The sequence below is a fragment of the Rhinopithecus roxellana genome, chromosome 9 (assembly GCF_007565055.1).
Source record: "Rhinopithecus roxellana isolate Shanxi Qingling chromosome 9, ASM756505v1, whole genome shotgun sequence".
Classification (NCBI taxonomy): domain Eukaryota; kingdom Metazoa; phylum Chordata; class Mammalia; order Primates; family Cercopithecidae; genus Rhinopithecus; species Rhinopithecus roxellana.
In genome coordinates, this window is record NC_044557.1 from 16617759 (window position 1) to 16641023 (window position 23265).

Sequence of the window (23265 nt, forward strand, 5' to 3'; positions counted from 1 at the left end):
AATGAAGCGAGAAGACAAAGCAAAAGAAAAAAGAAGAAAAAGAAATGAACAAAGCCTGCAAGAAGTATGGGATTATGTAAAAAGATCAAATCTACGTCTGATTGGGGTGCCTGAAAGTGAGGGGGAAAATGGAACCAAGTTGGAAAACACTCTTCAGGATATCATCCAGGAGAACTTCCCCAACCTAGTAGGGCAGGCCAACATTCAAATTCAGGAAATACAGAGAACACCACAAAGATACTCCTCGAGAAGAGCAACTCCAAGACACATAATTGCCAGATTCACCAAAGTTGAAATGAAGGAAAAAATCTTAAGGGCAGCCAGAGAGAAAGGTCAGGTTACCCACAAAGGGAAGCCCATCAGACTAACAGCAGACCTCTCGGCAGAAACTCTACAAGCCAGAAGATAGTGGGGGCCAATATTCAACATTCTTAAAGAAAAGAATTTTAAACCCAGAATTTCATATCCAGCCAAACTAAGTTTCATCAGTGAAGGAGAAATAAAATCCTTTACAGATAAGCAAATGCTTAGAGATTTTGTCACCACCAGGCCTGCCTTACAAGAGACCCTGAAGGAAGCCCTAAACATGGAAAGAAACAACCAGTACCAGCCATTGCAAAAACATGCCAAAATGTAAAGACCATCGAGGCTAGGAAGAAACTGCATCAACTAACGAGCAAAATAACCAGTTAATATCATAATGGCAGGATCAAATTCACACATAACAATATTAACCTTAAATGTTAATGGACTAAATGCTCCAATTAAAAGACACAGACTGGCAAACTGGATAAAGAGTCAAGACCCATCAGTCTGCTGTGTTCAGGAGACCCATCTCACATGCAGAGACATACATAGGCTCAAAATAAAGGGATGGAGGAAGATCTACCAAGCAAATGGAGAACAAAAAAAAGCAGGGGTTGCAATACTAGTCTCTGATAAAATAGACTTTAAACCATCAAAGATCAAAAGAGACAAAGAAGGCCATTACATAATGGTAAAGGGATCAATTCAACAGGAAGAGCTAACTATCCTAAATATATATGCACCCAATACAGGAGCACCCAGATTCATAAAGCAAGTCCTTAGAGACTTACAAAGAGACGTAGACTCCCATACAATAATAATGGGAGACTTCAACACTCCACTGTCAACATTAGACAGATCAACGAGACGGAAAGTTAACAAGGATATCCAGGAATTGACCTCATCTCTGCACCAAGCGGACCTAATAGACATCTATAGAACTCTCCACCCCAAATCAACAGAATATACATTCTTCTCAGCACCACATCGCACTTATTCCAAAATTGACCACATAATTGGAAGTAAAGCACTCCTCAGCAAATGTACAAGAACAGAAATTATAACAAACTGTCTCTCAGACCACAGTGCAATCAAACTAGAACTCAGGACTAAGAAACTCAATCAAAACCGCTCAACTACATGGAAACTGAACAACCTGCTCCTGAATGACTACTGGGTCCATAATGAAATGAAAGCAGAAATAAAGATGTTCTTTGAAACCAATGAGAACAAAGATACAACATACCAGAATCTCTGGGACACATTTAAAGCACTTGTAGAGGGAAATTTATAGCACTAAATGCCCATAAGAGAAAGCAGGAAAGATCTAAAATTGACACTCTAACATCACAATTAAAAGAACTGGAGAAGCAAGAGCAAATACAGTCAAAAGCTAGCAGAAGGCAAGAAATAACTAAGATCAGAGCAGAACTGAAGGAGATAGAGACACAAAAAACCCTCCAAAAAATCAATGAATCCAGGAGTTGGTTGTTTGAAAAGATCAACAAAATTGACAGACCGCTAGGAAGGCTAATAAAGAAGAAAAGAGAGAAGAATCAAATAGATGCAATAAACAATGATAAAGGGGATATCACCACGGACCCCACAGAAATACAAACTACCATCAGAGAATACTATAAACACCTCTACGCAAATCAACTAGAAAATTTAGAAGAAATGGATAATTTCCTGGACACTTACACTCTTCCAAGACTAAACCAGGAAGAAGTTGAATCCCTGAATAGACCAATAGCAGGCTCTGAAATTGAGGCAATAATTAATAGCCTACCAACCAAAAAAAGTCCAGGACCAGATGGATTCACAGCTGACTTCTACCAGAGTTACAAAGAGGAGCTGGTACCATTCCTTCTGAAACTATTCCAATCAATTGAAAGAGAGGGAATCCTCCCTAACTCATTTTATGAGGCCAACATCATCCTGATACCAAAGCCTGGCAGAGACACAACAAAAAAAAACAATTTTAGACCAATATCCCTGATGAACATCGATGCAAAAATCCTCAATAAAATACTGGCAAACCAGATTCAGCAGCACATCAAAAAGCTTATCCATCATGATCAAGTGGGCTTCATCACTGGGATGCAAGGCTGGTTCAACATTCGCAAATCAATAAACGTAATCCAGCATATGAACAGAACCAAAGACAAGAACCACATGATTATCTCAATAGATGCAGAAAAGGCTTTTGACAAAATTCAACAGCCCTTCATGCTAAAAACACTCAATAAATTCGGTATTGATGGAATGTACCTCAAAATAATAAGAGCTATTTATGACAAACCCACAGCCAATATCATACCGAATGGGCAAAAACTGGAAAAATTCCCTTTGAAAACTGGCACAAGACAGGGATGCCCTCTCTCACCACTCCTATTCAACATAGTGTTGGAAGTTCTGGCTAGGGCAATCAGGCAAGAGAAAGAAATCAAGGGTATCCAGTTAGGAAAAGAAGAAGTCAAATTGTCCCTGTTTGCAGATGACATGATTGTATATTTAGAAAACCCCATCGTCTCAGCCCAAAATCTCCTTAAGCTGATAAGCAACTTCAGCAAAGTCTCAGGATACAAAATTAATGTGCAAAAATCACAAGCATTCTTATACACCAGTAACAGACAAACAGAGAGCCAAATCATGAATGAACTTCCATTCACAATTGCTTCAAAGAGAATAAAATACCTAGGAATCCAACTTACAAGGGATGTAAAGGACCTCTTCAAGGAGAACTACAAACCACTGATGAGTGAAATCAAAGAAGACACAAACAAATGAAAGAACATACCATGCTCATGGATAGGAAGAATCAATATCGTGAAAATGGCCATACTGCCCAAGGTTATTTATAGATTCAATGCCATCCCCATCAAGCTACCAACGAGTTTCTTCACAGAATTGGAAAAAATGGCTTTAAAGTTCACATGGAACCAAAAAAGAGCCCGCATTGCCAAGACAATCCTAAGCCAAAAGAACAAAGCTGGAGGCATCACGCTACCTGACTTCAAACTATACTACAAGGCTACAGTAACCAAAACAGCATGGTACTGGTACCAAAACAGAGCTATAGACCAATGGAACAGAACAGAGTCCTCAGAAATAATACCACACATCTACCGCCATCTGATCTTTGACAAATCTGAGAGAAACAAGAAATGGGGAAAGGATTCCCTATTTAATATATGGTGCTGGGAAAATTGGCTAGCCATAAGTAGAAAGCTGAAACTGGATCCTTTCCTTACTCCTTATACGAAAATTAATTCAAGATGGATTAGAGACTTAAATGTTAGACCTAAAACAATAAAAACCCTAGAAGAAAACCTAGGTAGTACCATTCAGGACATAGGCATGGGCAAGGACTTCATGTCTAAAACACCAAAAGCAACGGCAGTAAAAGCCAAAATTGACAAATGGGATCTAATTAAACTAAAGAGCTTCTGCACAGCAAAAGAAACTACCATCAGAGTGAACAGGCAACCTACAGAATGGGAGAATATTTTTGCAATCTACTCATCTGACAAAGGGCTAATATCCAGAATCTACAAAGAACTCAAACAAATATACAAGAAGAAAACAAACAACCCCATCAAAAAGTGGGCAAAGGATATGAACAGACGCTTCTCAAAAGAAGACATTCATACAGCCAACAGACACATGAAAAAATGCTCATCATCACTGGCCATCAGAGAAATGCAAATCAAAACCACAATGAGATACCATCTCACACCAGTTAGAATGGCAATCATTCAAAAGTCAGGAAACAACAGGTGCTGGAGAGGATGTGGAGAAATAGGAACACTTTTACACTGTTGGTGGGATTGTAAACTAGTTCAACCATTATGGAAAACAGTATGGCGATTCCTCAAGGATCTAGATCTAGATGTACCATATGACCCAGCCATCCCACTACTGGGTATATACCCAAAGGATTATAAATCATGCTGCTATAAAGACACATGCACACGTATGTTTATTGCAGCACTATTCACAATAGCAAAGACTTGGAATCAACCCAAATGTCCATCTGTGACAGACTGGATTAAGAAAATGTGGCACATATACACCATGGAATAGTATGCAGCCATAAAAAGGGATGAGTTTGCATCCTTTGTAGGGACATGGATGCAGCTGGAAACCATCATTCTTAGCAAACTATCACAAGAACAGAAAACCAAACACCACATGTTCTCACTCATAGGTGGGAACTGAACAATGACATCACTTGGACTCGGGAAGGGGAACATTACACATTGGGGCCTATCATGGGGAGGGGGGAGGGGGGAGGAATTGCATTGGGAGTTATACCTGATATAAATGACGAACTGATGGGTGCTGACGAGTTGATGGGTGCAGCACACCAACATGGCACAAGTATACATATGTAACAAACCTGCACGTTATGCACATGTACCCTAGAACTTAAAGTATAATAAAAAAAAAAAAAAAAAAAAGAATTTAGCCCTCTGGATGTCCTGCTGCAGGAGACAAATTCAACCTCATTTATCCAAATACTCTAGTGTTTGAACAGTTTTCTACTACTTATTGAAAGTTCCCTAATTCATCAGGAAAGAATTTCAGAGCCTGAAGCAGTATAGTTCTTTTGGCATAGGTCACATTTCCTTCCCAAATCTGATTTAAAAAAAAAAACACACACACAAAACCCTGGAGCTATGAGCATGAGCTAACCTACTGTGCTCTGTGACAAAAATGAACTCAGGGGCCAAGCACGGTGGCTCACGCCTGTAATCCCAGCACTTTGGGAGGCCAAGGCAGGCAGATCATGAGGTCAGGAGATCAAGACCACCCTGGCTAACATGGTGAAACCCCATCTCTACTAAAAACACACAAAAAAATTAGTCGGGAACAGTGGCGGGCACCTGTAGTCCCAACTACTCAGGAGGCTGGGGCAGGAGAATGGCATGAACCTGGGAGGTGGAGCTTGCAGTGAGCCGAGGTCGCGCCACTGCACTCCAGCCTGGGCGACAGAGCGAGACTCTGTCTCAAAAAAAAAAAAGAACTCAGCAAGGACACACAAAAAAATGTTAGCTAGGCGGGCAGGAGAAATGGGGTAGACGGTGACAGCGATGACAGAGTTCTCAAAAATACCTTTTTACCTTGTCTTGATGTTTTTTAACTATGAATATAGTCTCTCCAAACCATGTAACTTTTTTAAAAAAGCAAATTTTTAAAATAATCACAGATGGATTTATTAGTCTTATATCTCCTCTGTCAAGAAATCAACAAAATAGTTACCTTGTTTGCGTCTAGGGGATAATTCAAGGTGTTTTTCTGTAATCGTCTTCTCTTCAGCTGTTAATGACTGCAGGCAAAATAATAATCATGGAATTTATGTGACAAATGCAAAAAAAAAACTTTTATAAAATATTCAAAATCTTAAACTATACTCTCCTTAACATATTCTTCTCTGATTTCCTTTACCAATTCACCAATTTCAGTATTCCCAAAGCATGTACTCCTTATATATTTATAAATTTGTTGTATTTTTCCAGAATCTAAAGAGATCTGACTGACCAAAACATTTCACATTAACATTCAATGTAATATCTGCTCACACATATGACTCCGACTGCCTATGAGGTACTCATTACTACTCATACCCAAATTATCTTGAGTTTGCAATAGCATTCCTCTGTAAGTTACACAAACACACAAAAATTATCCAGAACATCTCATTGCCAAAAGATTCTGAATATACAGGCATATCTTGTTTGATTGTGCTTCACAGATAAAGCGTTTTTTACAAATTGAAAATTTCTGGCAATCCTGTGTCAACCAATTCTGTGTGCCATTTTTCCAACAGCATCTGCTCACCTATAAACTTGTGTCTCTGTGTCATATTTTGATAATTATCCCAAGATTTCAAACTTTATCATTATTATTAAATCTGCTATGATGGTCTGTGATCAGTGATCTCTGGTATTACTATTGTAACTGATTTGGGATGCCACAGTCAAAACCAATATAAGAGAGCAAAATTAATAAATGCTGTGTGTGTTCTGACTGCTCCACCAACCAGCTGCTCCTCCACCTCTTGCCTTCTCCTTAGGCCTCCTATTCTCTGCAACACAACAACATTAAAATTAAGTCAATTAACCTTACAATGGCCTCAAAGTGCTCAAACAAAGGAAGAGCTGAATGTTTCACACCTTAAATCAAAAGCTGGAAATGGCCAGGCGCAGTGGCTCACGCCTGTAATCCCAGCACTTTGGGAGGCCGAAGTGAGTAAATCACCTAAGGTGAGGAATTCGAGACCAGCCTGACCAACATGATGAAACCCGTCGCTACTAAAAATACAAAAATTAGCTGGGCGTGGTGGCAGGCACCTGTAATCCCAGCTACTCGGGAGGCTGAGGCAGGAGAATTACTTGAACCTGGGAGGCAGACGTTGCCGTGAGCCAAGATTGCACCACCCATAGTGACAGAGAGAGACGCCGTCTCAAAAAAAAAAAAAGAAAAGAAAAGAAAAGAAAAGAAAAGCTGGAAATGATTAAGCTTAGGTAGGAAGGCATGGCAAAAACTAAGATAGGCTAAAATTTAGACCTCTTGAACCAAATTGTTAAGCCAGTTGTGAATGCAAAGGAAAGTTCTTGAACAAAACTGACAGTGCTACTCCAGTGAATACACAAATGATAAGAAAGTAAAACAGCACTATTGCTAATACAGAGTTTTAGCAATCTGGATAGAAAATTGAACCAGCTATAACATTCCTTTAAGCCAGAGCAGAACTCAGAGCAAGGTCCTAACTCTCTTCAATTTTACAAAGGCTGAGAGAGGTGAAGCTGGAGAAGAAAAGTCTGGAGCTAGCAGAGGGTGGTTCATGAACAAATCATCTCCGTAACATAAAAGTACAAGGTAATGCAGCAAGTGATCTAGAAGATCTAGTTAAGATCACTGATGAAGGTAGCTACGCTAAATAATAGATTTTCAATAGAGATAGAAGAGCCTTATATTAGAAGATGATGCCATTTAAGACTTTCGTAGCTAGAGAGAAGTCAATGCTTGGCAATAAAGCTTCAAAGAACAGACTGATACTCATATTGGGGCTAACGCAGCTGGTAACATTAAGTTGAAGCCAATGCTCATGTATCATTCTGAAAATTCTAGCGCCCGTATGATAAATCTACTCTGCCTGTGCTCTATAAATGTAACAACAAAGCCTGGATGACAGCACATCTCTTTACACCATTCTTTACTGTAATACTTTAAGTCCACTGTTGAGACCTGCTCAGAAAAAAAAAAAAGATTTCTTTCAAACTATTACTGCTGATTGACAATGCACCTGGTCACCCAAGAGCTCTGACTGAGAAGCACAAGGAGATAAACGTTGTTTTCATGCCTGCTAACACCACTTCCATTCTGCAACCTATGGATCAAGGGGTGATTCTGACTTTCAAGTCTTAATATTTCAGATATACATGTCATATGGCTGTAGCTGCCACAGATAGTGACCTCTCTGATGGATCTGGGCAAAGTAAATTGAAAACTTTCAGGAAAATATTCACCATTCTATGTGCCATTAAGAACATTCGTGATTAATGACAGAAGGTCAAAATATCAGCATTAACAGGAGTTTGGAAGAAGTTGATTCCAACCCTTATGTATGACTCAGGAGTTTAAGACTTCAGCAGAAAAACTGATGTGATAGAAACAGCAAGAGAACTAGAATTAGAAGTGGAACCTGAAGATATGACTGAATTGTTGCAATCTTCTAAGAGTTGAATGGATGAAGAGTTACTTTTTACGGATGAACAAATAAAGTATTTTCTGGAGATAAAATCTACTCCTGGTGAAAATGCTGTGAACATTGTTGAAGTGGTAACAAGGAATTTAGAATATCCTATAAACTTAGTTGATAAAGCAGTGTCAGGCTTTGGAAGGATTGAGTCCAATTTTGAAAGAAGTTCTATTACAGGTCAAATGTTATCAGCATCACATGCTACTCAGTAATCTTTCATGAAAGGAATAGTAAATAGATGTGGTAAATTTCACTTTTACCTTATTTTAGGAAACTGCCACAGCCACCCCAACCTTCAACCACCAACAACCTGATCAGTCAGCAGCCATCAGCATCAAAGCAAGACTCTCCCAGCAAAAAGATTACACCTTGCTGAAGGCTCCTATGATTGTTAGCATTTTTTTTAGCAATAAAATATTGTTAAATTAAGGTATATACATTGCTTTTTTAGACACAGTACTATTGCACACTTAACAGACTACAGTATAATATAACTTTTATATATACTGGGAAATCAAATAATTCATGTGATCACTTTATTGCGATATTCACTTTATTGTGCTGGTCCTGAACTAAACCTGCAATATCTCCAGAGTATGCCTCCTGAGTAAATATGCATTTCTTGTGAAGAGTGGTATGCTCAATGGTTTCATCTTCTGAGAACATTCTTAGTAAATATCCTTCATTTACAAACAAAGTAGAAAGGTTCTGCATGGATTAAAGAGGTACAGGTGTGAGCTGGGCATGGGGGCTCACACCTGTAATCCCAACTCTCTGGGAGGCGGAGGCAGGAGGATGACTTGCAGCCAGGAGTTGGAGACCACCCTAGGCAACACAGCAAGACCCTGTCTCTACAGAAAGTTTTTTAAAAATTAGCCAGGCGGCCAGGCACAGTGGCTCACGCCTGTAATCCCAGCACTCTGGAGGCCAAGGCGGGTGGATTACCTGAGGTCAGGAGTTCCAAACCAGCCTGGCCAACATGGTGAAACCCGGTCTCTACTAAAACTACAAAAATCAGCCGAGTGTGGTGGCACACACCTGTAATCCCAGCTACTTGAGAGGCTGAGGCAAGAGAATTGCTTGAACCTGGGAGGCGGAGGTTGCTGTGAGCCAACATAGCCCCACCGCACTCCAGCCTGGGTGACAAAGTGAGACTCTGTCTCAAAAAAAAAAAAAAAGAAAAAATTAGCCAGGCATGGTCCCAGCTATTTGACAGGCTGAGGCAAGATAGCCTGAGCCCAGGAGTTCAAGGGTTCAAGGATGCCCTGAGCTATGATTGTGCCAGCCTGGGCAACAAAGTGAGACTTTGTCTCCAAAAAAAAAAAAAAAAAGGTGAATACTAACTTGCCACGATTATTAAAGGAATGAAAGGGAAGAAAAGGAGTGTACCAATTACAGTGTCCTGAAAGAATAAGAAAGGGAATTACAACGAAATGTAATTACAATGTTCTGAACACTCGATTTCCTCTTTGGCATTCAGGGAAAACAATTCTACAGATACTTTACCGGAGTCCCAGAAGTGTCCTGAAACCCTTCTCCACACCTGAGCCATGCTTCAGAGAGAGAGGCAGCTGCCCCTGCTGTCCTGAGACCTGCTCTTCTGACCTGCAGTGGTCCTTCTCCTGGAAAGGATGGGCATTCTATATCCCAACTCCTTTTTCTCTGTGGAGATGATTATTAAAAGAAAAATCAAAACAAAAAAAAAATCAACTTCATTAAATAGACATTAAGTTAACAATTTAAAATCTGAAAACCCAGAAGTGTCATTAGTAAGGGCATAGTTTTTGAATGTCTCTAAATCTTCACATAAACAGCAACTGGACAGCAAAGCCAAAAACATAGAAACACAATTAATCAGCAAACTCCAAAACACAAGTGGGTAAAGACAAACCACCAACCCTCCAAAGTCCGGCATGGTATCAGTGTCTGAGAGGAAAGAAGCCAAGGAAAGTAAGAAAGCCAAGGAGGCCCTGAGAACCTAGACATCAGTGCTCACTAGGAAGCAGAGCAGGTGACAGATCTGAGAACAGCGACTGAAACTAGGTGAGAGCAGGGGCTCTACGGTAAGAAGATGTGAAGAGATAGGAGCAGCCTGGGCCACCCAAAACTGGTCACCCTGGACTCCCTTCTGGACCCCTCACTGAGAAAGTGCTGGGAGTGGAATCTACTCAGCAGCACAGGGGTGGCAGAGACACAGAAAAGGTCCAGATGAGCAGAGTCAGGGAGAATCTACAAGACCAAATACACAAGTGGCCAAATTTTTACAAGCCATATGAAAACAACACAAGGTATAAAAGCTATGCTGAGCCGGGTGCCATGGCTCACACCTGTAATCCCAATACTTTGGGAGGCCAAAGCAGGAGGATTCCATGAGCCCAGGGGTTCAAGACCAACCTGGGCAACACAGCAAGACCCCATTTCTTTCTTTAAAAAAAAAAAAAAAACTTTAGTTTTTTTAGTGAGCTGGGTATGGTGGCACATGACTGCAGTTCCAGCTACTCAGGAGGCTGAACCAGGAGGATCACTTGAGCCCAGGAGTTTGAGGCTGCAGTGAGCTATGATTGCACCACTGCACTTCAACTTGGGCAACCCAGTGAGAGTCCACGTCCTTAAAAAAATAAAAAGAAAAGAAAAGCTATCCTGAATCCCGCCTTCTTCTATCATTTCAGAAGACAGAGACATAAAAATAAGCAACAGGAAGGTATAAAAGCTAAATCCCATAAAATTATCATTAGGGAAAAACTAAGGAGAATAACATCCCAACATACAAAAAAAAAAAAAAAAAGTACATCAAAGACACACAAAACAGATAAAATGGTAAACTACAATTTTAAAACAAGATAAAACATTCAGAATAAAAACTCAGAAATGAGGTGACAAAACTTAAGTAGAATAAAATTTAAAAAGGACTAAACCAGAAGGAATCCAAGAACAAATCGGTATTACAGATATCTTAAATCTTCAGTGTAAAAGTAGTAAAAATTTAAACATAACACTATCTTACAAACTAGCCGTTTTACTCCTATTTACGCAAAGAAATAAAACTATGTCTACACAGATTTTTACACATATTTTTAAAAGCATTTTTATTTATAATAGCCTAAAGCTAAAAACAACCCCAAAGTCCATTGCAGTAGCTTTAAAATATGACAACAAATTCTTTAACATTGCTCCCCTCAAAACCAGCCTTTGAAAGAAAAAAACTAATTCTTTACTCTTTGAGTGAGGGCTGGATGTTGTGACTTATTTCTAGTAAATAATATGAGGAAAGTGACAATGTGTGACTTCTGAGAGCAGGTCATAATAGGAATTGAGGCTTCCAGCAGGCGCAGTGGCTCATGCCTGTAATTCCAACACTTTGGGAGACCAGGGTGGCCAGATCACTTGAGGCCTGGAGTTAGAGGCCAGACTGGTCAACAGGCCAAAATCTCATCTCTACTAAAAATACAAAAATCAGCTGGGTGTGGTGGTGCACACCTGTAATCTCAGCTACTTGGGAGGCTGAGGCACGAGAAATCACTTGAACTTGGGAGACAGAAGTTGCAGTGAGTCGAGATCACGCCACTGCACTCCAGCCGGGACAACACAGCAAGACTCTGTCTCAAAAAAAAAAAAAAAAAAAAAAAAAGGCATTGCGACTTCCTCTTTGTCCATGCTGCTCTTGGATCACTTGTTTTAGTGGTTACCAGATTCCATGTCATAAGAACATGGTTGGGCATGGTGGCTCATGTCTGTAATCCTAGCACTTTGGGAGGCTGAGGCAGGCAGATCACTTGAGGTCAGGAGTTTGAAACCAGCTTGGCCAACGTGGTAAAACCCCATCCCTACTACAAATACAAAAATTAGCCGGGGGTGGTGGTAGGAGCCTGTAATCCCAGCTACTCGGGAGGCTGAGCCAGGAGAATCGCTTGAACCCGGGAGGCAAAAATTATAGTGAGCCGAGATAGCACCACTGCACTCCAATCTGGGCAGCACAGTGAGACTCCGTGTCAAAAAAAAAAAAAAAAAAAAAAAAAAAGACTCAAGCATCCCTGCAAAGAGGATCCTTGGTCAGAAGATCAGAGGCTGAAGCCTCTGGCCCACAGCCATAGAAGTTAACTATCTTTGAATTGGATATGTCAGCGAAGCCTTCAAATGACTTCAAAGCATCCAGCATCTTGACAGCAATCTCATGAAAAACCCTAAGCCAGTCACCCAAATAAGCCACTCCCAAATCCCTGGCCAAAAAACTGTTAGATAATAAATGCATATTGTTTCAAGCCACTAAGTTTTTGGATAATCTGTTATACTGCAATAGATAGCTAATATACCCATCAACAAATGGATGGATTTTAAAACTTGTGATATATCCATACAATGCAATCGTAGTGAGCAATGAAAAAGGAATAACGGCTGGGCACGGTGGCTCACGCCATAATCCCAGCACTTTGGGAGGCCGAGGTGAGTGGACTGCCTGAGGTCAGGAGTTCAAGACCAACCCTGTCTCTACTAAAAACACACACACACACAAAAATTAGCTAGGTGTGGTGGCAGGCACCTGTAATCCCAGCTACCGAGGCAGGAGAATCGCTTGAACCCCAGAGGCAGAGGTTGCAGTGAGCCAAGATCATGCCACTCACTGCACTCCAGCCTGGGCAATAAGAGTGAAACTCCGTCTCGGAAAAAAAAAAAAAAAGAATCAAGTACTGAAACATGCAATAACATAATTGGATTTCAAAATAACACTGAACAAAAGAAACCAGACCATAAAAATCCATTTACATACAATTCTAGAAAATGCAAACAAACCAGTAATAATAGAAAGCAAGTTCATGATAGGCTAGGAATGCAAGGAAAAGAGAGAGAAATAGGAATTACAAAACGGCAAACAAAAACTTTGGGACATGATTGCTATATTCGCTAAACTATTTGTAGTGACAGTTTCATGGAGATGTGTGGATCTCAAAAGTTATCAAACTGTATGCTGTAACTATATAGTTTATATCAATTATTTACTTACTAATGCTGTTAAAAAATCAGTATAATTCAACAGAGAGAAACAGGTGAAAAACGATTTTTTTGTAAATTTTATTCCTCATGCAAACTTGTCTAAGAAAAAAAAAAAAGGAAATTTAAAAGTTCCACAATCCAGCTCCAATGAAGAAAGACAAAAAGTATTCAAGAGAAATAGTATGATTAAGTCTCTTTTGGGATCCAACATAAAGGTAACAGGAATTCCTGAAGAAGCAAATCAAAGGAATGGGACAGATAGTAAAAACCACAATTCCAGAAAACTTTACTGAATTTTAAAAAAGAACATAAGCCAAGGAGTTTGTATTTGCTAGGCTGGAAATTATAGTGATAATACTAACATATTCTCTAGGCTTTTTTGCCCATTTTTCCTTTTTTAAAACAAATGTCTGCAACAGACATATCTTCATTTCATAATATTTTTAATTTGCATTTTAAGGAAAATTTTAGGTTTGTGTTGGGAATTAAATTGAGGTTGACAATTACAACTTGATCACCTAATCAGAAATACGTCTCCACATCAATATCATTTTAGTTTAAGCAATAAGAATAAATTAAAATTAAAATACACCATTAAAACTTCCTTAACTAGTGCTATGGTCTGAACCCTGCTGTCTCCTAAAATTCATATGTTGACATCCTAATCCCCAATGCAATGCTATTAAGAGATGAGGCCTGGCCGGGAACAATGGCTCACGCCTGTAATCACAACACTTTGGGAGAGAGAGGCGGGTGGATCACGAGGTCAAGAAATTGAGACCATCCTGGCTAACATGGTGAAACCCCATCTCCACTAAAAATACAAACATTAGCTGGGTGTGGTGGCATGCACCTGTAGTCCTAGCTACTCAGGAGGGTGAGGCAGGAGAATTGCTTGAACCCGGGAGGCAGAGGTTGCAATGAGCCGAGATCCTGTCACTGCACTCCAGCAGCCTGGCGACAGAGCAAGACTCTGTCTCACAAAAAAAAAAAAAAAAAAAAAAAAAGAGAGGTGAGGCCTTTGGAGGTGACTAGAACAGGAACCAGAGCCCCCACAAATATGATTACCGTCCTTATGAAAAATTAGTCAGCAGCCTAAGCAACATCGTGAGACCCCATATCTACAGAATTTTTATTTTTATTTATTTTTATTTTTTAGAATTAGTCAGGCATGGTGGCACATGCCTGTAGTTCCAGCTACTTGGGAGGCTGTGGTGGGAGGATTGCTTGAGCCCAGGAAGTCAAGGCTGCAGTGAGCCATGACTGCACCACTGCATTCCAGCCTGGGTGACAGAGCAAGATCCCGTCTTTGAAAAAAAAAAAAAAAATAGCTGGATGTGGTGGCATGTGCCTATAGTCCCAGCTATTCAAGAGGCTGGGGTGGGAGGATCACTTGAGCCTGGGAGGTCAAGGCTGCATCACTGATTACCCCACTGCATTCCAGCCTCAGTGGCAGAGTGAGATCCTATCTCCAAAAACAAAAAGCAAAAACTACAATGATATGCCACTTTACACCCATCAGAACAGCTACTATTTAAAAAAAGAAAAAAAGAAAAGAAAGAAAATAACAAGCATTGCCAAGGATGTGTAGCAATTATAACTTTTGTGCATTGCTGGTAGAAAAGTAAAATGTTGCAAATGTTAAAAATTATTTGGTAGAGCCAAAAAAGTTAAACACAGCTGAGCAAGGTGGCTCATGCCTGTAATCACAGCACTTTGGGAGGCCAAGGCAGGCGAATCACGAGGTCAGGAGTTCAAGCCCAGCCTGACCAACATGGTGAAAACTCATCTCTACTAAAAATGCAAAAAATTAGCTGAGCGTGGTGGCATGCACCTGTAGTATCAGCTACTCGGGAGGCTGAGGCAGGAGAACTGCTTGAACCCAGGAGGCAGAGGTTGCAGTGAGCCAAGTTCGAGCCACTTGCACTCCAGCCTGGGTGACAGGCTGAGACTCTGCCTCAAAAAAAAAAAAAAAAAAAAAGGTTAAACACAGGGTAGGGCACAATGGCTCACACCTGTAATCCCAGCACTTTAGGAGACCAAGGCAGGAGGACTACTTGAGCCCAGGAGTTCAAGACCAGCCTGGGAAACATAGCGAGTCCCTACAAAAAATAAATTAGCAGGGGTGGGAATGTTCATCTGTGGTCCCAGCTACTCAGGAGGGTGAAGCGGGACAACTGCTTGAGCCCAGGAGTTTGAGGCTGCACTAAGCTATAATCAGGCCACAGCTCTGAAGCCTGGGCAACAGAGCAAGACTCTGTCTCTAAAATAAAATAAAACAAAATAGTTAAACCACCATGATCTAGCAATGCCATTGCTCAGTATATACCCAAAACTCAAACAGGGCTGAGTGCAGGGCTCACGCCTGTAATCCCAGCACTTTGGGAGGCTGAGACGGGTGGATCACGAGGTCAGGAGACCAAGACCATCCTGGCTAACATGGTAAAACCCCTTCTCTACTAAAAATACAAAAAATTAGCCTGGCGTGGTGGCGGGCGCCTGTAGTCCCAGCTACTCGGGAGACCGAGGCAGGAGAATGGCATGAACACGGGAGGCAGGGCTTGCACTGAGATCGTGCCACTGCACTCCAGCCTGGGTGACATAGCGAGACTCCGTCTCAAAAAAAAAAACCAAAAAAAAAAACACCTCAAACAGATACTTGTATACAAATGTTCATAGCAGCAATATTCACAATAGCCAAAAGGTGGAAAGAACACAAATGTCCATCAATGAATGAATACATGAACAAAATGTGGAACATATAAATAATGAAATATTAATTCAGCCTTAAAAAGGAATGAATTTCTGATACATGTTACAACATGGCTGAATCTTGAAAACATTCTCAGTAAAAATAAGGCAGACACAAAAGGGCAAACATTATATGAGGTCAATTAGAATTGACCCATATTATGAGACAAATTCACAAAGACAGAAAGTAGAATGGTTGCTAGGGGATGGGGAGGAAGAATGAGGAGTCACAGTTTAATGAGTACAGAAAACATTCTGAAGATGGATGGTGGTGATGGCTGAAAAACAATGCTATCTTAGTTTGTTCTGGGAGCTATAACAAAATACCATAAACAGAGTAGCACAGAAACAAAAGAAATTTCTCATAGTTCTAGAGGCTGTAAAAGTTCAAGATTAAGGCACCAGCACAATCAGTGTCTGGTGAGAGTCTGCTTCCTGGTTCATAGATGGTTTCCTGGTTCTTCTCACTACATCCCCATGGGACAGAAGGAAGAAGAGTCTCTGGGAACTTTTTTTTTTTTTTTTTTAAGGGCACTAATCTCATTCACAAGGGTACCCTCATGACCTAATCTCTTCCCAAAGGCCCCAACTCTAAATATCACATAGGGAAGTAGGTTTCAACATCTGAATACTGGAGAGAGAGAAACATTCAATCTATAGCAAATGTGAATGTATTTAATACCATAGGACTACACACCTAAAAATGGTTAAAACAGTACATTTCACAGCATGTGTGTGTGTGTATATATATTTATTTACATATATATGTATGTGTGTGTGTGTGTATGTGTGTGTATATATATCTCTCACAATTTTCTAAAAATGCAATCCAGGGAACAGGTACATCAGACATCAGGGATGCATTTACAGATACCTAGGTACCCAAATCACAAGTCAGAATTTTAAGAGAGGTAAGGCTCAGGAATCTGCATTTTGACAACCATCTCTGCTGATTCTTATTCCATAAATGTTTGAGACCACTGTTAAGCATGTTGGATTAGAATTCAATCTGTAGGCCGGGCACAGTGGCTCACGCCTGTAATTCCAACACTCTGGGAGGCCAAGGTGGGCGGATCACGAGGTCAGGAGATCGAGACCATCCTGGCTAACATGGTGAAACTCTGTCTCTACTAAAAATACAAAAAAAAAAAAAAAAAAATTAGCCAGGTGTGGTGGCGGGCACCTGTAGTCCCAAACACTTGGGAGGCTGAGGCAGGAGAATGGCGGGAACCCAGAAGGCAAGGCTCGCACTGAGCTGAGATAGTACCACTGCACTCCAGCCTGGGCGACAGAGCGAGACTCCGTCTCAAAAAAAAAAAAAAAAAAAAAAAAAAAAGAATTCAATCTGTAACAGGTAAATTAAACACAAAATCTAGATCCTCAGGATCTAATTCAAAACCACAGCTTCTCTGTGCACGCCTGAAATTTCTTTATTGGAGTATATAATGTTGGGTAAAACAGTAAAAATATCACAAACTTTGGTAAGTTTAAAAAAAAAAAAAAAAAGCCTGTCCAGGCACTGTAATCTCAGCACTCTGGGAGGCTGAGTCGGGCGGATCACCTGAGGTCAGGAGTTCGAGACCAGCCTGACCAACATAGAGAAACCTCGTCTCTACTAAAAATACAAAATTAGCCAGGTGTGGTGGTGCATGCCTGTAATCCCAGCTACTTGGGAGGCTGAGGCAGGAGAAATACTTCAACACGAGAGGTGGAGGCTGCGGTGAGCCAAGACTGTGCCATTGCTCTCCAGCCTAGGAAACAAGAGTGAAACTCTGTCTTGAGAAGAAAAAAAAAAGGCTGAGGAAGAAACTCATAATGCCTTACATCCAGTGGTTTGAAGCAATAAAAAGGAAATCCTGAACAGAAGAACAGGGTGCTGATCATGAGACACAGCAATCAGGATTCCAATCCCCTCCACTTTAACCAGTTCCATCACTAAGTCCACCATTCAATCATGTTCAAGCTTCTAACACTAAACACCATAAAAATCTGTCCCTCACCTTGACACCATCTAGCTTGCTCACTCCCTTCTCCAGCAGCCTTATACATAGAGTTATCCACTTGAATATTTTATATTTCTTCTTTTTTTTTTTTTTTTTTTTTTGAGGCGGAGTCTCGCTCTGTCGCCCAGACTGGAGTGCAGTGGCCAGATCTCAGCTCACTGCAAGCTCCGCCTCCCGGGTTTACGCCATTCTCCTGCCTCAGCCTCCGGAGTAGCTGGGACTACAGGCGCCCGCCACCTCGCCCGGCTAGTTTTTGTATTTTTAGTAGAGACGGGGTTTCACCGTGTTAGCCAGGATGGTCTCGATCTCCTGACCTCGTGATCCGCCCGTCTCGGCCTCCCAAAGTGCTGGGATTACAGGCTTGAGCCACCGCGCCCGGCCGAATATTTTATATTTCTAACCATTGCAAATTCTTTACTAGCCTTCCCATCAAAATTGTTTTCTCTTTGGTTATTTTTTTCTTTAGTTTTTTTATTCTGCTTCCCCTTGGTTACTGTATTTCTCTACATTATAGATGTACAAGTATATTTGTTACCTACATTTTATTAATGTGTAAATGACAAAGAACTGAACATGAAATTCAATAAACTGGTTTGAAATAAGGAAGGTCTTACAGAGTAATGTACAAAGAGAAATATTTTCAAGATCTTGGTAAAAGTACATACAAAACTCAAGCACAAAGTAAGTTTCGCTTTTTTCCATAAATAAACTAGCATTTGGACAGACAATATTGTACACTGCTTTTCCTTGGTCATAGCATTTAACAAGTACAGAATATAAACAAACTGGACAGGTAACTTTCAAAGAAATTATTCATGTGTGTCTAAATATTTACAGAAATTACACCTTCTTTATTTATTCTCTTAACATTATAACAGGCAAGGCATGGTGGCTCAGGCCTGTAACCCCAGCACTTTGGGAGGCCAAGGCAGGCAGATCACTCGAGCCCCAGAGTTTGAGACTAGCCTGGGGAACATGGCAAAAGTCCATCTGCCCAAAAAATAAATACAAAAACTAGCCAGGCATGGTGGCGTGTTCCTGTAGTTCCAGCTACTCAGGGTGCTGAGGCAGAAGGACTGCCTGAGCACAGGAGACCCAGGCTGCAGTGAGCTGCGATCATGCCACTGTACTCCAGCCGGGGCAACAAAAACAAGTTCCAGTCTCAAACAACAACAACAACAAAAACACACACACACACAGAAAATTTAAAAAAATAAATAAATAGAAAAAAAGTCATCAAGGTCTCACTATTCGTTCACATTCCAAAAATATTTACTAAATACAAAATTACGTATGGGGCACCCAGCTACCAACCTGACATAACTATTTTAATGTTTTCCTACCCTATTTGAGTCTTCTGATTAGACATTTTCTTCCAGTTATAACTGTAAAATAGTGTTGTATTCTGCTCCTTTTATTTAAAATAATAAAAATATTTTTATTTATACAGAGATTCTACTCATTGTAAGAACGGAAACTAAAACAAAAATATACGCAAAGCCAATGGAAATCTTACTTACACATAAGAATGCATACTCTGCTTTTGATTTCATCAGCATGGAAAATATTATTCTTACCTTATTTTTCAAATAACACATCCATGTAAAACTAATGACACTAAATTTTAAAATAACAATGTATAAATTTTTAAATATATATAAGCATTTGTATAAAAACATGTGCAGGAAACAGATCCAAATGCTTATATTATCAAAATGCTTATGTTTTGCTGATTATAGGTTTTATAGGTTTATGGGGGATATTTTATTTTCTTTCTTTCTTTTTTTTTTTTTTTTTTTTTTTGAGACGGAGTCTCGCTCTGTCGCCCGGGCTGGAGTGCAGTGGCCGGATCTCAGCTCACTGCAAGCTCCGCCTCCCGGGTTTACGCCATTCTCATGCCTCAGCCTCCCGAGTAGCTGGGACTACAGGCGCCCGCCACCTCGCCCGGCTAGTTTTTTGTATTTTTTAGTAGAGACGGGGTTTCACCGTGTTAGCCCGGATGGTCTCGATCTCCTGACCTCGTGATCCGCCCGTCTCGGCCTCCCAAAGTGCTGGGATTACAGGCTTGAGCCACCGCGCCCGGCCCTTTTTTTTTTTTTTTGAGACTGAGTCTCGCTCTCTCACCCAGGCCGGAGCATAGTGGCACAATCTAGGCTCACTGCAAGCTCCCACTCCCGGTTTCACGCCATTCTCCTGCCTCAGCCTCCCGAGTAGCTGGGACTACAGGTGCCCACCACCACGCCCGGCTAATTTTTTGTATTTTTAGTAGAGATGGGGTTTCACCGTGTTAGCCAGGATGGTCTCGATCTCCTGACCTCGTGATCCATTCGCCTGGGTCTCCCCAAGTGCTGGGATTACAGGCGTGAGCCACTGTGCCCGGCCTATGGGGGATATTTTCTATTATAGTCTTTATTTTCTAGCAACTCCACAATCCCTGTGTATTATTTCTATGATTAGTATTGTGAACAATTGTTTAAAACTGTTCTAGGATGGGCGCGGTGGCTCACGCACGTAATCCCAGCACTTTGGGAGGCCAAGGCGGGCGGATCACGAGGTCAGGAGATCGACCCCATCTCTACTAAAAATACAAAAAGTTAGCCGGGCATAGCGGCAGGCGCCTTGTAGTCCCAGCTACTAAAGAGGCTAAGGCAAGAGAATGGCGTGAACCCGGGAGGTGGGGCTTGCAGTGGGCCGAGACAGCCCCACTGCACTTCACCCTGGGCGAAAGAGCGAGACTCGGTCTCAAAGGAAAAAAAAAAAAAAACTGTTCTAATTGGCACATAGTGAAATCTATTTCTCTGGCTTGAGTCCCTGTTCCAAAAGAACATGAGTACGTGCTCCCCCTGCTGGTTACATGAAAACATTAAACACCTATAATGGAGAGTTGCTAGTTTCCAAAAAGTATGAGCAGTAGTTAGAAGCAAATGAGCATTTTAAATGAAATAATGTGAAAAGGCAATGATACTTAACTATAAATTTAAGAGTAAACGAAGACATGTGAAAACGACCTAACTACTCGATATGCTTTCTTCCCTAACTTTCTCTACATCCTATTTCTTCCACACACCCATACTTTTTTCTCCCTCCACCTCAACCCATGACATTGTCTGATCATTATCCATATGATGCAACAGGATTTTTATGTAATCGTATTGAAATAAGTTTTAATCTACTTTTCCCAAATACATCTGTGGGCCTTGAATATCCCCAGCTCCAATCCCATCCCCACTTATATTTTAATTAAGTTGGGTCATTTAAAGCAACATGGATGTTAGAAGACAGCAGAGCAAGGCCTTAAAATTCTGAGGCAGCCCGGCGCAGTGGCTCATGCCTGTAATCCCAGCACTTTGGGAGGCTGAGGTAGGTGGATCACAGGGTCAGGAGTTCAAGGCCAGCCTGGCCAAGGTGGTGAAACCCCATCTCTACTAAAAATACAAAAATTAGCTGGGTGTGGTGGCGGCGCCTGTAATCCCACAGGAGGCTGAGGCAGAAAATCGCTTGAACCCAGGAGGCGGAGGTTGCAGTGAGCCAAGATCGCGCAACTGGACTCCAGCCTGGGTGACAGAGAGAGACGCCATCCCAGCACTTTGGGAGGCCAAGGCAGGCAGATCACTTGAGGTCAGGAGTTTGAGACCAGCCTGACCCACATGAAACCCCATCTCTACTAAAAATACAAAAATTAGCCGGGCATGGTGGCAGGCGCCTGTAATCCAGCTACTTGGGAGGCTGAGACAGGAGAATTGCTTGAACCCGGGAGGCAGAGGTTGCAGTGGGCTGAGATCATGCCACTGTACTCCGGCCTGGGAAACAGAGAGAGACTCCATCTCAAAAAAAAAAGGGGGGGGGCCAGGTGCGATGGCTCACATCTGTAATCCTAGCACTTTGGGAGGCCGAGGCAGGGGGATCACAAGGCCAGGAGATCGAGATCATTCTGGCTAACACAGTGAAACCCTGTCTGTACTAAAACTACAAAACATTAGCCGGGCGTGGTGTCAGGCACCTGTAGTCCCAGCTACTTGGGAGGCTGAGGCAGGAGAATGGCGTGAACCTGGGAGGTGGAGCTTGCAGAGAGCCGAGGTTGCACCACTGCACTCCAGCCTGGGCGACAGAGCGAGACTCCGTCTCAAAAAAAAGGAATAGGTCAGGCACAGTGGCTCACACCTATTATCCCAGAATGTTGGGAGGCTGAGGCTGGCAGATTGCTTGAGCCCAGGAATTCAAGACCAGCCTGGGCAACATGGCAGAACCCTCTTTCTACAAAAATTACAAAAATCAGCCAGGTGTGGTAGCATGTGCCTCTGGTCCCAACTACTTAGGAGGCTAAGGTGGGAGGATTGCTTCAGCCCAGGAGGTCAAGGCTGCAGTGAGCTGTGACTGTGCCACTGAACTCCAGTCTGGGTAATAGAGAGAGACCGTGTCTCAAAAAAAAAAAAAAAGGAATAACAATGGAATCCTGGCAAGGTGCAGTGGCTCATGCCTGTAATTCCAGTACTTTGGGAGGCCGAGGCGGTGGATCACAAGGTCAGGAGATCAAGACCATCCTGGCTAACACGGTGAAACCCCATCTCTACTAAAAATACAAAAAATTAGCCAGATGTGGTAGCGGGCGCCTATAGTCCCAGCTACTCGGGAGGCTGAGGCAGGAGAATGGCGTGAACTCGGGAGGTGGAGCTTACAGTGAGCCAAGGTCGTGCCACTGCACTCCAGCCTGGGCGACAGTGCGAGACTCTGTGTCCAAAAAAAAAAAAAACAGATGGAACCCTGAACTTGTTTAACCCCAAGAAGGCAAAAAAAGAAACAAGACAGAGCTCAGAGGTGTAAAAATAAGATGGCTGACTTGAGCACTAACAATATCAGTAATTCTCTTAAACAGGCTGGGCGAGGTAGCTCAAGCCTGTAATCCCAGCACTTTGGGAGGCTGAGGTGGGAGAATCACTTCAGCTCACAAGTTCGAGACTAGTCTCAGCAACATGGTGAAACCTCGTCTCTACCAAAAGTACAAACATTATCTGGGTATAGTGGTGCGCATCTGTGGTCCCAGCTACTCGGGAAGCTGAAGTGGGAGGACAGTTTGAGCCTGGGAGGCAGAGGTGGCAGTGAGCCAAGATCATAAACCAATCATATGCTGTTTTGAAGAAGCTAAGTTCAAATTCGACATTATAGGGAGGATGAAAGTAAAAGAATGGAAAAAATTATACCAGGCAAACATTGATCAAAAAAGCAGGAATAACTGTATTAACATCTAATAGAGTAGACTTGAAAGCAAAGGTAATTACTAGAAAGAGAGAGAATGCATAATGATAAAAGGATCAATTCGCTAGGAAAACATAATATTAATTATGATAGAGACAGGAGACAGCCAAATGCCACCCATGTCATTGTGCACTGGGGCTTGCCTAAACATGCCTATGGTGAAAAATTCCATCCCTTAACACATGCACAGTAAGG

The 23265-nt window shown here is 41.6% G+C and overlaps 1 protein-coding gene across 5 annotated transcripts in view; it reads right to left on the reverse strand.

The window, feature by feature from the left end:
• SPIDR (scaffold protein involved in DNA repair) overlaps positions 1 to 23265 on the reverse strand; it is a 471127-nt gene that overhangs the window by 433682 nt on the left and 14180 nt on the right. For 3 of the 5 annotated variants that reach the window (XM_030937325.1, XM_030937326.1, XM_030937330.1), the window contains exons 2-3: positions 9581 to 9736; positions 5572 to 5638 (exon numbers count right to left, since the gene is read on the reverse strand). In XM_030937325.1, coding sequence (XP_030793185.1) covers positions 5572 to 5638; positions 9581 to 9736 — 223 coding nt within the window. The remainder of the gene's footprint in view (positions 1 to 5571; positions 5639 to 9580; positions 9737 to 23265) is intronic. The other 2 variants (XM_030937328.1, XM_030937329.1) reach the window with 1 other exon arrangement.